Here is a 16,568-nt window from a genome sequence, read left to right on the forward strand (position 1 = left end):
GTTTCTAGTCCATAGCATGTTAACATCGCACTTTTGCAGGTGCTCTGCCTGTCATCTAAGAACAAACGTACTCGGGGAGTAATTAGCACTAGTGCACTGTCTAGACTGGAAGGATGAAATGGGCAGGAATCTGTGGGGCATGTCCTCACTCAGGCACTGCGGAGTGTTGTCACAAATGTTTTGTGTGAGGTATTAGAAGGAATGATCCTTAAATCTGTAGATGGCAGCAGAATGGAAGGGACTATGGGCAGTTTTTGAGGCCATGACGGACAAGCTAAAGTGATCCTGGCAAACTGTTGTAAGGGACAAAAGCACAATTCAACAGGGAAAAATGGGGAATGCTATGCTGGGGTTAAACTAACCAACAATCCAAATTCTTGTTGGGGGGAGACTAACAATAAATCAGACGTGGGCCTTATAATTTAGTGGATCAAAACATAAGATGACATTAAAATATGTTAGATCATATTTGTTACCTCAGACTTGCAAGAAAAACAAAAATGTATCACCAACAGAAAAGCAGTCACCATGGTGCGAGATGCAGATATAGAAGGATTTTGATCTCTTAGGAGCAAGCAGTTTGCACACAATAAAGAAAACTGACTGTGCTTTTGGTCACTTGTTTCTCTTTCTTCAACTGATTACCTGGTTAAACTTCATAGCTATTGTCTCTGACTTGACATTCAATCCTTGAATGCATGATGCTGTAGGAAATTAATAATTACTGTCACACTTTGGGTTTTGTTTTCCATGCATGAAATTACAGTTCTGCAGACTGCTTATTTTTCCAGGTTCCAGCTTCCTAGTGCAGTTGTGCTGGTAGTGAAGATTCAGTAGCAGACTGTAGGAGGCGTGCTGAGGGTGCATTTAGGAAAGCAAGTCACCCTGTGCATGGTCACTCTTTTGAAGCTTGTTTAATAGGAGATATGCCCAAACTCTTTGCTTTTTATTTGTAATTTACTAGCCTGGCAATGAGTAGGAATTTGTTTCTAACTAATCCCCTGTTCTCTATTTCTAAAACCCGTTCAACTTCCCTTCATAGGGAGAGGCTTATGAAGCCTCATCAGGCACAGCTATATTTTTGCATTGTGCATCAGGTATCTGAGATGCTTTTTTTTTTTTAGACTACTGTTTCTGACAGACTCTCTTCCATCTCACTGCCTTTTCCGTCATACCCATGCACATGTATGTACATGCTCTGTGGCATGTTCTCTGTCTATGCATACACTATTAAATTTCTTGTGGGCTTACTGGGTAAATAACTCTTTGCCATCTGCCTTATATGGGAAGAGAATGACACAGCCACTGTTTTGTTTTGCAGAAGTTCAGTAGATTTCACCTTTTAGACAAGGAAATGGTAGAGGAAAGGTGGAAAGGAACATGTGGAAATATAAAATTCACAGGCCTGTGGCCAGATAATCACAGTAGAACCTTTAACTGCTCATAGGTTCATCATATAAAAAGATGATACTGTGTGTGAGAGAGTTTTCAACATTTGTATTTGTTGTTTTGACTGATTTTTCACCTTCCATCAATCTGTCAGTCCCTACAATTTTTCCAATAGATCTGTGGATTTTTTCAAGAAAAATAATCCCTAATAAAATACTTTTTGTTCTTAGTTACCCCTTACAAACTGTAGAGGATTTGTCATAAATTACATACTGAAAGCCATGATAATGAGAGTGGGTGTGCCACCATTTGCAGCACATTTTCATGGTGGGATTTAGTGAGTTTTCACCTACCTGAATGGTCAAGCAAATTTGGAACCGAATGGCAATCATGTGCTGAATGAATGGAAAGGCAACATGGACCAAAGTGGCAGCTGATATGCATCCATATCACTCCCATGGCACTGAGACAGCTGGCAGCATCTGAACTTTGGTCCCATGGGTCTTGCACTAGATTTTCAGTGTTTGTATTACCTATTCAGCCTGCAGACTGAACGAAGTTGGTATAGCACTGGTCAGGATCATTGCTGTCTGACACATGGGTGACTTTATCAGTCAGCGCGAAGAGTGTCTCACTTCAGATCGTGTCATGATTTCTGTGCTTGTGCAGGCTGTGACCATCTGAAGTGTGACTCAGTGGTTGGCCTTGTCTAACCACAGGCTCTACTTGCAGATCGTTGATCTTTGCTATAGTGGTAGTCTTGCAAGAACTTAACCTAGCTGTATAATTCAAATAAAAGGAGCCACATCATGGAGGAAGTAGTGTACAGATCAACTGCTGCTAACCGTTTGCTGAGGTGTGCAATTTCATTTTCTCTTCCAGCAAATATTACGGCATGCCCGTGGAAATGCCACAAAGGTGATATTTCTCATTACGGATGGATATTCCAATGGGGGAGACCCAAGACCCATTGCAGCATCATTGCGTGAATTTGGAGTGGAGATCTTCACCTTCGGGATATGGCAGGGGAACATCCGAGAACTGAATGACATGGCATCCCATCCAAAAGAAGATCACTGTTACCTTCTTCACAGTTTTACTGAGTTTGAAGCTCTGGCACGCAGGGCTCTTCATGAAGGTATTAATGTACTAACCTCAGAAGTCTACAGAGAGCAGGGGGGTCTGAATAGAAGAATCTCCAGTACTGTCTTGTAATTACATTTCATGGAGTGTTGATTCTTTTTTTTTTTTTAATTTATTTTTCCTCTTACTTTCTGGCAGACATGTTCATTCTTCAGGTGAAAGGATAAATTGTTGGTTTGACTAACTCATCATCAACAAAATGTCAGCCAAATTTTCCTCCTTGGTATATACATACTCATCTCCATTCAACTCTTCATTTTGTCCACAAAGAACTGACCGTGGTCTTGGCCCAGTGTAACTTTTGCTTGAATAGAAGAACCTTGTAGTCAGATACAGCCTTTTTGTTGTCCAAAAGAGGCACCTAGTACAGACCTTAGGAGTAGCCTTAATACCTGTTGGTATTTTACAGAGCAACAAAAGCCAGCTTGTTCAGAACTAATTTAGATCTCTGTGTATAAGGGTAAATACAGTTTGTGTTGATTACCTTATACATTCAATAAAACTGGAAAGACCAAGGGGTGGAAAGAGAGTTTGGACTGTGGTTTTATCCTTTTTTAATCTACCGTATTCTAAAAAAAAATGTTTTTCCTGAAAAATAGAATAAGTTTAGAGTAGCAAGTGAGAACACATGACTAGACCTTCATTTGTAAGCCAGTGCTGCTTGATTGAGGCTTAGAACATGCATCAGACTAGCCATTAGCATTTATTTGTTACAGTTAATTTTTAAAAGCGTGCTACTTTAACATAAGCAGTGTGCTTTACAGCCATTCTGTTTGTTCCAGGTAAGGTTTAATCAGTCTGTGTGAATGTGCCAAAGGAAAGATTTTTTCTTTAGTATGACCAACTGGTTATACATGCTGTGAGCAAATGCTCTCCTGATGCCAAAGATGGCATCCACCAAAGCCAGGGAAAGCTGTCTCAGCAGCTTCTGTTGGGAGTGAAACTGCATTCTGGCAGTGTTAGACTCAAATGAATGCGAGTGAGAAAATTTGAGGATCTTTGCACCGTGGATTTTAGTGAGCCTTTTTCCAGATTAAGAACATAAATTTTTTTTTTTTACATTTTGAGTGTAGCAAGGCTCTGTTTCATGCTGCCATCGCTACTGCTTAGAACTGGAACCTAAGGTTTTTAATAAACATTTCATTAATGACATAATGTGAGGTGGGGGGACTTTTGTTTGGATTTTTTGTTAATAAATTGATACTATTTCAGACCTGCCCTCTGGCAGCTATATCCAAGAAGATATATCGCATTGTTCATATCTCTGTGAGGCAAATGAAAACTGCTGCGACATCATGGCAAGCTGTAAATGCGGCACTCACACTGGCCAGTTTGAGTGCATCTGTGAAAAAGGATACTATGGGAAGGGACTACAACATGAATGCACAGGTGAGTCTCATGTCTCGGTGCTTGGGTTTGTATGCCCGGAATACATGGCTAATCTAGCTGAGAGTGAGAAGTTCTCTTTGGGATTATGGCTATGAACCTGGATAAAAATGCATTTGCCACTGTTGGAAAACTCTCTGGCTGAAGACATAGAATAGGTCTAGTGGTCAAACTCACCTCATACCTTGTCTCCAGCAGTAGCCCAAAGAGATGCACAGGGAAGAGGTAAGGATAGGGCCAGTGTTCTGACACAATAAAACTTCCCTAAAGCACAGCTCCCCAACAGTTTGTGACTAGAGTTTACCAAGTCTGAGGGAATGTCTTTTGCACTCAAGTGCCCTTAGTAAATTTTTCCTTCATTAATTTTGCTGTTTGGAGATTTTTTTACTTTTTGAACTTTCATGAACTTTCCTGTTTGGAAAAGGGCTGTCTATGTGGATCTTTGCAGGATAATCCTTGGCGAAACATACAGTCAATTAAATGTTCTTTAATTCTCTCGTGTTGACTTGCAGTTACTAAAGAGGAAGGAGGCATTTGGGTCACTAAACAGAAACTTCTCATCACATTTTGCTAAGATTGTTGTTGTTACTGCTTTTTGAACAAGTCCTTTTACTAGTATGCATTCAAAGTCTACAGTTGAAATAACAACAATTTACAGTTCTTTATTGTCAGAGAAGGTTTGCAGGTTTTATCCAACTCTACTGATTTTTCTAGGACAAAAGTTCCAAAATCGTGAGAGCATATTTGAACTCTGTTATGTTCGTTTTGTGAGCTGTACAAAAGGAGTACTTATAATCAAATATTTCTCAACTAGAAACAAAATACAATATTTATATTGATATTGTTTGTATTTGCATATTCTCACTTACATTCTGCATATCAGAGTTCTCATCAGGTGTTTCCTCATGAGATGGGAACTAAGTGTGGTGGATACATGGATCTTGGTTGTATAGCTGTTTATGAGGGCCATGTTGCTTTTTTAAATGTGATTTTCATTATGTGTAGAGACTCTCTTGATGTAACTTGTAAGAGTTGGTAGTTCTGTTCAGAGACAAGACACAGGCAGGTTTGTGACTAGAAGCTAAAGAATTCCTCCAGGGGAAGGTTTAGTGGAGGCTGTGACGTCTGTATGCCTGCATGAGGAGGGTTATAAAGATACACTGAGGGATCCAGACTACACATAAGCACATGATGAGGGAAAGGTGTTGTCTGTCACCAGTGCAAGAAAGGACTAAGATACCCCAGTGGTTGTGTTCGGAAGTTGATCAGTTGCATTATACTCCCTGCCAATTATCACCTTGTAATTCACCTTGTGCCTCTGGAGCATCTTTCCTTTGTTCTGTATTAAGAGAAGTAGGTATGCAGGAATTCATTGGGTTTTAAGTGCAACATGAGTACTTAGAATGTAGTTAGAGTCAACATCAGCACTGGCACATTGGATCAGAGTCCTATTTTATGTAAGTGGGTGCAGCTTCCTTGTGTGCTCAATTAGCTCTAAGCGAAGATATACCGTTCCAGTATGCTTATTTTCAGTTGTAATTCTAATTTGTTTCAGACAAAATCAGATTTTCATCTTAATTTTTTCTTTTGTAATTCAAGTCAATTTCCTCCACCTCGAGTGCCCTAGTAACCTATTGAAGAAAATAAATGCGGCATTTCTGCCTCTGACAATAGCTTGTATCATTAAATATTATTTTGAACTATTCCTAAAAATAGTGGGCCTATCATTTTAGAGTTATCCTTTCTACATAAAGGATCTTTTGATGGGATGAGCATACCTTTTGAGTGCCACCAGAAATTATAAAAGTCTGGTTTCTTTAAATGGGCAGTTTGCAGCTGCAGAGGAAAATTGCATTTTGACATCATCAACAGGTGCTTCTAAAATAAGTTTTTAAAAGGAGTTGGTGTTAGAAACACTGTAAATGAGCTGATGATTGCAGCCATCTGCTCTGTATGTGAAGATAACTGAAGATGCATACATATATTTTAGGGAGAATTTGACCTGAGTAACTCAAGCCTGTTCTTTAAAATGTCTGCTCTGCTCAGCTCTTTAAAACAGACAGAAACAAAAGGCAACATGTGTTCTTTAAAGGAAAAACAGCATATTTTGAAATCTTTTATTCTGAAAAGGATTCCAACCTTTTTTTTAATGTTTCCCAGCTGAGCATAGCTGTGGATTTGTAAAGCATAAGGAATCTTAAGAATGCATCTTAACTTTTCTTCACTGTATAATGTGCAGGAGGACTTTTGGCAAGTTTACAGTGCCAGGACGTACATTTTAATTGGACTACTTTTAGCTTTTGATTGGTTAAACTTGCAGATACTCTATTAGCCTATGTTTACTTAATACAGTAAGGCTTTTTTTTAAAAAAACTTTCATTAAGATGGGAGATTGTTCTGTGATGTATCTGTTCTTTTTACTATTTCAGTTATTTTCTGGGGTAATTTTCTGTATGCTGTTGTGCTTACGCATTATACGACCTTACTGTTGTTTATGGTTTTAAATGTGAGGCATCAGAATAACTATGTAAAAATCGTAACAGTTCTTCACTTTCCTAATTACCTGAAAACACTCTCTAGAAAGCTTCCATAAAATAAAATAGGAGCCACATGCTTTGTGCTGAAAAGCAGAAATTGGCTTCAGTGTCCCCCTCCTGTTCTTTGTAATATTGTTGATGATGTGCCACAGAAAGAAGAACAGACTGACTGTTCTCTACTTTAAAAAGCAAACCAAACAAAAGCTTCTTGGCCCACACTAGGTGCCTCATGCAGCCAGAGACATCTGTGACAATTGTGACAAAGGAAGGGAGAAAGAGGAAGAACAGAGGCAGTACCATAACCAGTCCCAAGTATTGTAGAGTACATAAACACTTCCTCTTCAGTAACGCTTCACTTTTTTTTTCTCCTTCCTCTCCTTGATTACAAATGCTGAGTTTCAAACTAGAGACAACCAAACAAAAAAACAGAGGTCAGCAAAAATAAATTTGTGATTTCCACTATCTAAGACTGTGTCTTCCATTCCAGCAGTAAAAAGGTGGGCTGTTTAAGTCAACTGCTTGTTCCATGGAAAAGTAAAACAAGTGTCCACATCTCCATTTGTATCTTCTTAACTGTCTTAGGAAGTTAGGAAATATGTCTTTAACACAGCCTTTTCACACTTTTTTTTTTTCAGCAAGTCTCTCCAGAGAAAGTTTTTTTTAAGTGGGCTCTTGGGTTGAATGACCTTTTAGATTCATGACGATGCAACTAAAGGATGATACCCATCATGTTCATCTCATCAGTTACCTTCTAAGCAGAACCACAGTTATTGGGGAGGTTGGGAAACTGTTGTCTTACAACCAGTAGTTTCTTTAATCTAACATGTGGACCCCATTTTATGTAGCACAAAGTATCCGTGAAGATGATGTGCAGCTGGCAGGGCACAACTAGTAAATTAAATACTTGTAGTCTATGCTAGTTATTCCTTCTTTTGTTTTATTTTTGGTTCACTACTTGGGTATAATTATTGAAGTGTAGAATTTCACCATATGTATAAGTATTCAATAGGTTGCCTAGACTTTGATTTAGGAGCATGCAGCGTATCAGTTAGCATCTGCACAGCCACTAGGGCAACAGTTTTGCCTTACAGAACAGCACATGGATTAGGTCTGTAAAGAGCCGTTCCAATGAAACCTGAAATCGTGTGAAAACTTCGACTTTTTTTTACAAATTTTAATTCAGAACTCATTCACTGAAAAGACTTTAAACTCTGAGGACCTGTAGGTCCAGCAAGGCAGGGGAGATTTGCATTTTGTGGTTTGGATTTTGGACCCAATTTTCAGCTGAGCATTTTTTTCCATGAGATTTTCAGGACTGTTCCAGTCGAGAATGCAAAACAAAACCTGATGTTCATTAATTGGATTGCTTTCTAGTTAGGAAAAAAAAAAAAGTGTGTCATATATTACTAGCAGTTCTTTCCTTAGTCAGACAGGAAGAACTTTAATTCCAGTGGTGATTCCAATGGCATAGTCAAAGAAAGCTAGACATCTCTTCTGCCACGATGTGTCCTTCCTCCCTTCCTTTTGATAGGAGCTTCTACCCCCCTGGAAGCTGGGTCACCCTTTCTCAATATTCATTTTCGTGAGGTGTTTCTTTAGCTACCCTGTAGGAGTTACTGGCTTAATGAAGCTTTGCCAACCATCTTGAATGTGTCATACTGTCTGTGGAAATTTTCACTAAGTTTACAAGATCCCTCCAAACCCCAAGGCACCCAGAGTTTGTTAACACACATTTCATAACAGACACTATACTCTTAAGCAGGTGCTTGTCATGAATCTGGAGGAGAACCACTAGCAGCACTCATGAGATTCCGCTAGTAATTGACAGACAGGGAGGGAAAAGAGAGCAGGAAAGGGAGTGTGAAAAAGACAGTGTACAAAATGTCTCCAGCCACAGTAAAATCTCAGGCTAAATTTGCCTGTTGAATCTGAAGGTTCGAATTAGTTTACAGAACTGCAGATTTTCAAGCTCTCGGAATGTAGTTTCTTGTTGTCACACAAGGCAGTGCCATGTCATGCTTTCATCTATTGAATCTGCATCTTGACAGTGGACAGGAGTTTGTTTTGGTTCCTCTTCTCTCCTTTGTTTTTAATTTCTAAATCAGAAAAATACTCTTCAGTTCTAGCTTAGCTCTCACTAAAAGAAGCCTTCTCCTGAGACCTGCAGCCATTGAAAACTGGCAGATTGAAAAAGGAGCATCTCCTTGAGGAAAACGTCAAATGGTTGCTGATGTGTTATCTTGTGCCACATAAAGCTGCAGATCTTGATAACCAAAAAGAAGAAAGCAAATAAAAATTTTCAACAAGATGGGTTGGAAAAATTTGGATTACAGCTGGGCAAGGAAGTTGGGATGTGCATGCTTAATGAAGCATTAATTAACACTTGCAAAACCTGAGCAGTTTGAAGAGACTTGGGGTTGGACTCATCTACTGTAGAGACAGAAAAGCGTGAGTGGAGAGTCCTTGCTCTGTGTACAACACCTGCCCGTCAGTGATTCTCCCCTTTTGCTTAACAGCTCTCTAATCATGAATGCCTTTCTGTAACCTTTGTATATGTTACTCTTTTATTTGTAATTTATTCATTTTAAAAAATGCTTCTCCTGAGTGGAGCCTTCTTCTGTTACAGCCTTTCTTCAGTGGCTTTTTGTCTGTGATAATACACAGAGGTTCTATTGTGAATATACTGCATTAAAATGACTGGCTGTCATGTAAGGAGAAGAGAAAACAAGAAAGCAGGGATCTAAACCAAGAGGAAGGATGCAAAATACCCATGACTAAGCAACGGTGAATTGATGCCTAATTAATACTGGCAAAAACATTCCTCGCTGTCATTCTGTGTATTTCTTCTTTTTCTTATAAGTCTTGTTTGACTCATTATGGGTAACAATTTGAACATAACATCGTGATGGTTAAATACAGAAGGAATGTAAATGAGTGTGTTTTTCTAGGGAGTGTATCATAACATCATGATGGGTAAGTACAGGAGAAATGTAAACCAATCTAGTTTTCTACTGAGGGTACTGGAAGACAAGTGGATGAAGAAGGTGGATATAGGAAGCAAGTGCTATGGAAGGCTATGGAAGTTTAGTATGTTAATTATCTTTAAAAAAATCTTTTTAAGACTTCAAAAAATAATGCAAAAACATTCATAATTATTGTTTGCATAAAGACTGAAGAAAATGGCTTTTACAGATATTTTGTGTGGAAAATAAATACATCTGGAAGCATGCAGACATGCTCTTCTAGATTTTTTACATTGAAATCTGCTTTCATAAAAATTTGTCCCCTGAAGCCCAGTATTTCCTGCTTTGCTTTTGGAAATTCAGGTAGAGATTCTCTTGCTTGTTACTATAGGAAGCAAAGCAAAGGATGAGTAAAAAAAAGATTTGGACGCTGCAAGATTTTTCAAAATGGAGCACACAATAGAGATAAATTCCTTTGGTTTGGTAATTTAAAAGCATAATGTCAGTAAATTCTTCATGTCAGTAGGGGTTTTTTTTGGTAGGAATGACTCTGACAGATGATTGTTAGCTTGCATGATACTACAGTAGTTTTGCTTGCATTTTAAGTCGCTTCTGGCACCAAAGTAGTTTGTTTCCCACCTGTACAACCTGCTTTATGGAGATGGGGCATTTCTCGCAGTGGCGGCTTCTTTTGCTGAGTTTACTCCTTGAAGCCTTACAACCTTGTACCCACAGAAGGATACCAAAAAGGTTCCTAAGGCACAGTGTGTATGAAGTGATAGCAGGTTTTGTCAATTACTGAAGTGTTTCTTATGGTACTGTAAAACCTCTATGATCTGCTTTCCCCATCTGAAGGCTTTGAAGGGAAAGAGTAGCAAAATAATTCTGTTTCTTTAAGTATATGTTTTGTAAAAGGAAGTAGGAAAAAAACCTGATGAGGTTGGGATTTTTTTGTGTGTTTCCTTTGGGATCTAAGTATTCACAGCTGAGGTGGGGCCGAACATGCAGACTTGCTTGGGGGTTTTGCTTTCTTTTGGTGGAGGATTGTTGTTTTGTTTAAGATTATGTGAACCTCATAATTTCCAAAATGGAATTTTAATCCAGATTCAGTCCATCAGAAAAAGTCTTTAAGAAACTCTAGAGTCGGACAGTGAGCTTTCCAAACCATCATAGAAATGTGAAAGTTTTAAGATCTAACCAATGGCTTTGCTTGCCAGATTGTAAAAAAGGGGCTTTTCTTGGTCCATTTGGTACAAGTTTTTTCAGCTAAACAAATTATGTGTGCAGCTATTGGTGTTTTTAAACCACATCCATAGTTTTGATAAGCTTGTTGAAGTGAATAAAAGCATTTCCAGTAGTGTTAGTGAATTTTGGATCAAGTCCTTGGAACTGAGTGACTCATTTTTCTCTCTTCTCCAGGCCTTATGTATCAACTTGTATACATCTTCTGTTGCAAAAGTGAAGTAACATAATAGCTACTATGGATAATAGTGTTTCATTGGCATAGAATTTTTCTAACTCTGCCCCAGGTGGCTTGTTTCCTTTGCATTTAAAACTGAACTGTAGGAAAGAAAGAAAACCCTAAAACTAACCAAAAGCCACCAACAGAAAAGTTTTCTGTGTATACCGGCACCATTTCTGAGGAAGTTCTTTAAAAATGAAGTTGTAGAGTGAAGGTGAAAACCCAGATTCAATTTTGACATGTGCAGACTAGAAGAGCAGAGGTGTAATTTTACGTCTGTATGCAGGATTGAAAAATATCTCATTCTTTGCAACTAGATGTTCTCTGAGGCTTTAGAAAATAAGTTTCTATGCCAAAACAGACTCTTTCTTTTGTACTAAGTTACAGAGCTATTTCTGAAATAAATTTGATGGAAAGTTAGAAAGTGATGCACAAGTTACCCTTTTTTCCTTATCTCAGAAGTGACTTGTCCTGGTCACCTCAGAATGTCATGAAAATAAAGCCTCTGGCCAAACTTCGTATGTGCAATTAGAGGAGAAAAATCAACCATCTGGAGGGCTTGAGAGGAGCAGAAACCGTGCTCTGAATAGAAATAGACATGACATAGAAGTAGGCTCCAGCTTTCTGTGCTGGTCAAACTTAGGCTCTCCCTGGAGCACCCAAGCTGTTCTTCGGCCACAGTATAACCATGCCAATATATCATTGCAGGTGGTCGTCACAATGAAGGCTCCAAGTGTAAATACAGCACCAGATAGGTTTAGCCTTTAGTTAAATGACTGTAAAACCTTTACTGTTAAGCTTGGGCTTTGCCTTGAGTCTCTAGACAGCATAACAAGCAGGCTGTCTTACCTTCGTTGAGATTTTACACGGTTTGAAAATACCCTTTTCCAGCTGTGCAGTCCCGGGCAAAGCGGTACTTTACAAACTTTGTGCTGATCATGTCTTCCTTAGCTGCCTGAAACATTCATCAGCCAGTTGTCACAGATTTTTAAATAGTTTAGGCTCATACAATTTTTAGCATAGGCCTTTGGCTGATCTTGCAGATTTTAGAATCATTTTCAGAATTGGGATTTGCATCATACCAGGCACTTACTGGAATAATGGTCCGTCCATCGAATCCCTTAATGAAAAGGTTTTCACTGCAACATTCTTTGGTTACCCCTATGGGTTACATGGTGTCATCTTGCCTTCACTACCTTTTCAGAAACACGTAGCCAGGATGTTTTCATAGACACGCACACACACATATTATCCCTGAACTTGTGCCAGTCTCACAAATTAAAAGCAGACATCTTAGCATTCTGTGAGCCTTTAAGTAGCTTTTGTCTTAGAGAAGAAAAAATTAAAATTCTTGAAAGAGTGCATCAGGGGTAAAATAAGATGGCAGTATACAGCAAAGAGTGTTAATTATTGAAATGAGGAGAGAGGTTAAGAGACTTACAGCTTGTTCTAATTAACTGTTTTGTCCCTAGTGGCTCTCTAACGCTCCAGAACATCACCTTTAATTACTTAAGTCATTCCCAGGACGTAATTTGTGCTACAATTAACTCGTAACGTTTAGCATTAGTGCCTGTGAGGTTGTGAATAGGCATCAGAATTCCTAGCATCATTAAGTTGCTCCCAAAGTCTTGTCAAAGCTGATTCATTTAACCAGACTGGAGCATAGTGCTCTTAATGTGACAAAATCGGGCAGTCACTGTGTCTCTGCATTTGGAGTTTGATGGACTGTACGTTGTGTGTTTGTCACTTGGTCAAGCAAATTTGGCTCTTAGCTCTCAGAATCAGTTTCCAATTGAACATGGAGTGTAGGAATATTTTCATTTTATTTTTAAATTCTTGTCTTGACTTATGCTGTGATATTCACTCTGCCCAGGCCAGTGAATATTGCAAGGTGTGTTCTCGGTAAGAATCAGTACTATTCCTTTCAACATTTTAAACAAAATTGTCTACTTCTCTTCCAATATGAAGCAAGTATTTTGCATAAAATGCAGTTTGCATCATTTTGCAAGTGTTCAGAGATGGTCATCTGTTAATTGGCCTGGGTTTGAGGGAAAAGAAGATGTAGAAGCAAAGGTGCACAAAGCTCATCAGGTCGTAACCCACAGCTAAATAAGTCATTTGTTTGCAGATTTTGACCGAAACAAAGTCTTTCAAGGGATGTTTACCCAAAAGGCAATATAGATGTTCCTTCCACTACCTTCTGTCCATTTGGCTGCCACCATCATAAGAGAGGAAAGATAGTAGCGAGAAGGGATGAGGTGGCTTTTCTGTTGTCTCTCTTGTTCAGTCCTGTCCAGCTGACTTCTCTGTGCTCACTGTGGAAAATTGTCTGGCAGGTTCCTCGGATCATTTCACAATCACTTCCAGGGAAGAAGCCCTCTCTGTCCTCTGCAGCTATGCTCCTCGCTTTCTCCCGCTGTGCACGTTCTCTCTTTCTTCAGCCACAGGGGTCCAGAAGTACTTCAGCCTCTGGTACCACTCCAGCAAAGGCAGTGGGCAGCAAGGAGAGTACGCTGGAAAAAACGCCATGATGAAAAGGGGGCAAAAGCCCACTCAACTTGGAGCAGAATTAGGGCAAATAGGTTGCAGACATTTTATGATAAGCTTAATCTATCTGCCAAGTACTCAACAGCCAGAATGGATGGGAGCAGTTTGGTCTGCTGTCCTGTAAGCAGCCTTGTTTTCTTCTGTCACTCTAAAATCTACTGCAGATGGTCCAGCCTTCTCACCTAGAAATAGTGCTGACTGCATGGTGGAGTGTGACCGGGTCCCTTGAGAATGAGAAAGCAGCAACACAGATCAGTTTCATCAAACAGGAAATTGGTTTGTCCTGTTTTTTGTTGGTGTTTTGATGAAAACAGAAATCAGGACTCTGCACAGAAATGGGAACCTCTTCAGGCCAAAACCCTAGGGTTTAATTTGTTACCATGCAAAACAAAGCCAGACCAGCAACTCACACTTCCAATGCAGATGTTTTAGTAGGGCTGACATCTGAAGGTAGTTTGAGGAGTTGAATTTTTTCTCACTGGTCTGAAATTTATTAAATATGAAGTGTTTCCCTCCACAAGAATGGGAAGAATGAATGGACCTTTGCGGGTCGGGGGGAGAAGCTGAGAAAGATCAGTTTTACAGAAGTGTGTATAATATAGTTAACCATGTAGTCTAACTGTAGTCATGTCATTTATAGTTTGGACCTGACAGATTTTAAACAAAACCCAATACAATTAAGCACTAAGTTGCAGTTTTTCATTAGTGTGAAGTATAGACGAATGGCAAAATCTCTGTCTGTGTAGGTGTGTGCAGCTGTACTGATTTTACGCAGAGCTGCACCCTATTGTAACAACTTAACATCTGGCTCCTTCTCCTGGCCATGAGGCAAATCTGCTGGAGTTTTTGCCATGAGAGCAAAAGAAACATTCTGAGGACAGCTAAAAAAATAAGTGGATATTTGGCAAAAAAAGTTCAAACAAAGGGTGTTCCCTTGTAAATGCCATAGTAAATACCCATGCAAAGTTTCCGTCTGCTTGTGGCATGTAGTTTGTTTCTCAAACAAGAATGCCAGAAGATAAAGTACAAGAACTTTCCTACATTGTGGCTGCTAATGCTGCATGGTTTTTTTCACAGATTATTGCTATTAGTTCCAGCCTGTTGGTTGGTTAGGGCTTCGCAGAATAGTCCAGAGTATAACATTCCTATTATTATTGTCAGGCTTCCCTTCAGATCCAGTTTTTATGGTTTTATGGCAGAGAAGTGCTTGCTATGTTCTGACTGTGTTCCCCTAGAAAAACTCTTATCTGGAAATACACATAGGTGGTATTAAAAACTGTATAGAGATAGAGACAGGAAATGTCAGTGTTCTGACTGAACGCAGAAACACCTGCATCTACACAGGCTGGCAATACTCTTAAGTCACATTAATTTAAAGCCATATATTTATATTCTGAGTTTAAAGTCTGTGTAAAAATGCCTGGAGCTTTGGAGGAAAATGCTGGCCTGTTACTGTGTTTTCTCTTCCTGTCCCTCATTTCATGCTTTGCCCATCTGCTGTCCTCAGAGCATCCCATGAAGCCTACATAGGCCCAGGAACAGCAGTCTGTTAAAGCCTGCTGCAATAACTTTAGCATCATAGGAGACAAGCCTGGTGTGTCTTAGAGCAGCAAGAGTGTGCGTGCTCACTCGGGGGAGTCCAGGCCAGTGTAGAGGTGCTCTAGTACCTTTAAATGTGGCAGCTAACTAGTTTAAATCTTCTGCATCTTTTTTACCTCTGTGGAATAGAGGTGCCATAGGTCTCAAGACAGAGAGTATGGAAGAGGGGTCTGCCTGCAGGAACATGAAGTGCTGCAAAAGTTACTCTTTCAAGTAACTCAGTTCACAGCTACTAACAGTAGCTGAGAGTTACCTTCATTCCTGCCTTTTCCACTACTTAGCAGTGATGTTCCTTTTTGGTACTCATCCATGATAATGGCCTTCCTACCCTAGGTGCCAGAGAAGTTTGGCCTAGAAATAGTACTAAGCTATACTTGTGGCCCCAAGAGCACAGATTGCATGGCCCTCAGTTCCAGTTGACAAATGAAGTCTCATGCTCTGTCAGCCTCCAGGATTATGCTGTCTTCACTCTCTTGATAGCTCTTCACCATCACCAGCAGTTGTTCAGCAGCTGCCTGAGCACTTTCCACTATGTCACAGGCAAGAAGGCAACTTGAACCCTGAAAACATATGGGAAGCCCCTTACTGTCTTCTTGTTCCTGCACTTCTTTTTAACTACCTACCCCTCAAAATGCAGGTGATGGACTACAGCTGTTACTTGTCTGGTTTTTGCCTCAAGGCTGAAGCACAGACAAGTATTAAAGGTAACAAGTTCAAGGTCTGAGAATGTGATGCTTCACAAAGTTGTCTGTAACGTCTTAAATTTCACTCCCAGTGATGTTGGAGATTGATTTATTCTCACTACTTTTAAGGTCATTTTTGGGAGGCCTCCTGTGTTGAAATAGAAAGTGCAGTGCCTCATACATTCCTACATCAAAGAGGTAGTTTATCATCTGTCATTTCCATCCCTCACTGGTTCCCAGTCTCAAAAGTGCAAGAAATTAGCCAAGAACTTGGCTCCAACTCGGGAAAACTGGGATATATTTAGATAGCATTAATTATCTTGTGAACCTAACTAATTGGAATCAAGTGCTGTTTAGGAATAGATTTTCTAGCTAAAAATCTGTGGTTTAATAATTGTAAGTCTTAGGTCCATTAAGCAGTGATTTAATCATTATTGCTGCTTCCCTTTTTTTTTTTTTTTTTTTTTTGCTTCAGGTTGCAGTTAAGACTGTTCCCTCCTTATTCTTCATCTCTACAGGTGTAGATGGCCTTGTTTATGGCAAAAGAGCTCAGAAAGAGGGCATGCATTTAGAGAAGAAGGTAGGACTGGAAGTGTGGCAAACCTTTTTCCTCCCAAAACATACAAAGGATCTCACTGCCCTTTAGAAAGAGAACAAGTGATTCTTCTTCTTCAAGGTGGAAAAAGTACCCTTGAGGCTGAGAAGAGGATGGAGAAGTGGGACACAGAGCACGGTTTCACTTTGATGTACAGAGGGACTGAGCACCTGACAGTTCTTGAAAGAATCTCACTCTGCTGTTTCCCTGCTCCCTTTCCGGCAGGAGTGGCAGGCTATTTCGTTCTAGTTTAAACAACTACAC

The 16,568-nt window shown here is 39.6% G+C and overlaps 1 protein-coding gene across 1 annotated transcript in view; it reads left to right on the forward strand.

The window, feature by feature from the left end:
• SVEP1 (sushi, von Willebrand factor type A, EGF and pentraxin domain containing 1) overlaps window positions 1-16,568 on the forward strand; it is a gene marked incomplete at its 5' end in the record, with an annotated part of 139,828 nt that overhangs the window by 17,113 nt on the left and 106,147 nt on the right. Inside the window, 2 exons of the mRNA XM_082335984.1 lie at window positions 2,272-2,527; window positions 3,745-3,921. Coding sequence (XP_082192110.1) covers window positions 2,272-2,527; window positions 3,745-3,921 — 433 coding nt within the window. The remainder of the gene's footprint in view (window positions 1-2,271; window positions 2,528-3,744; window positions 3,922-16,568) is intronic.

Source organism: Platalea leucorodia (genome assembly GCF_965183815.1).
Source record: "Platalea leucorodia genome assembly, chromosome: Z".
In the NCBI taxonomy this organism is placed as follows: Eukaryota; Metazoa; Chordata; class Aves; order Pelecaniformes; family Threskiornithidae; genus Platalea; species Platalea leucorodia.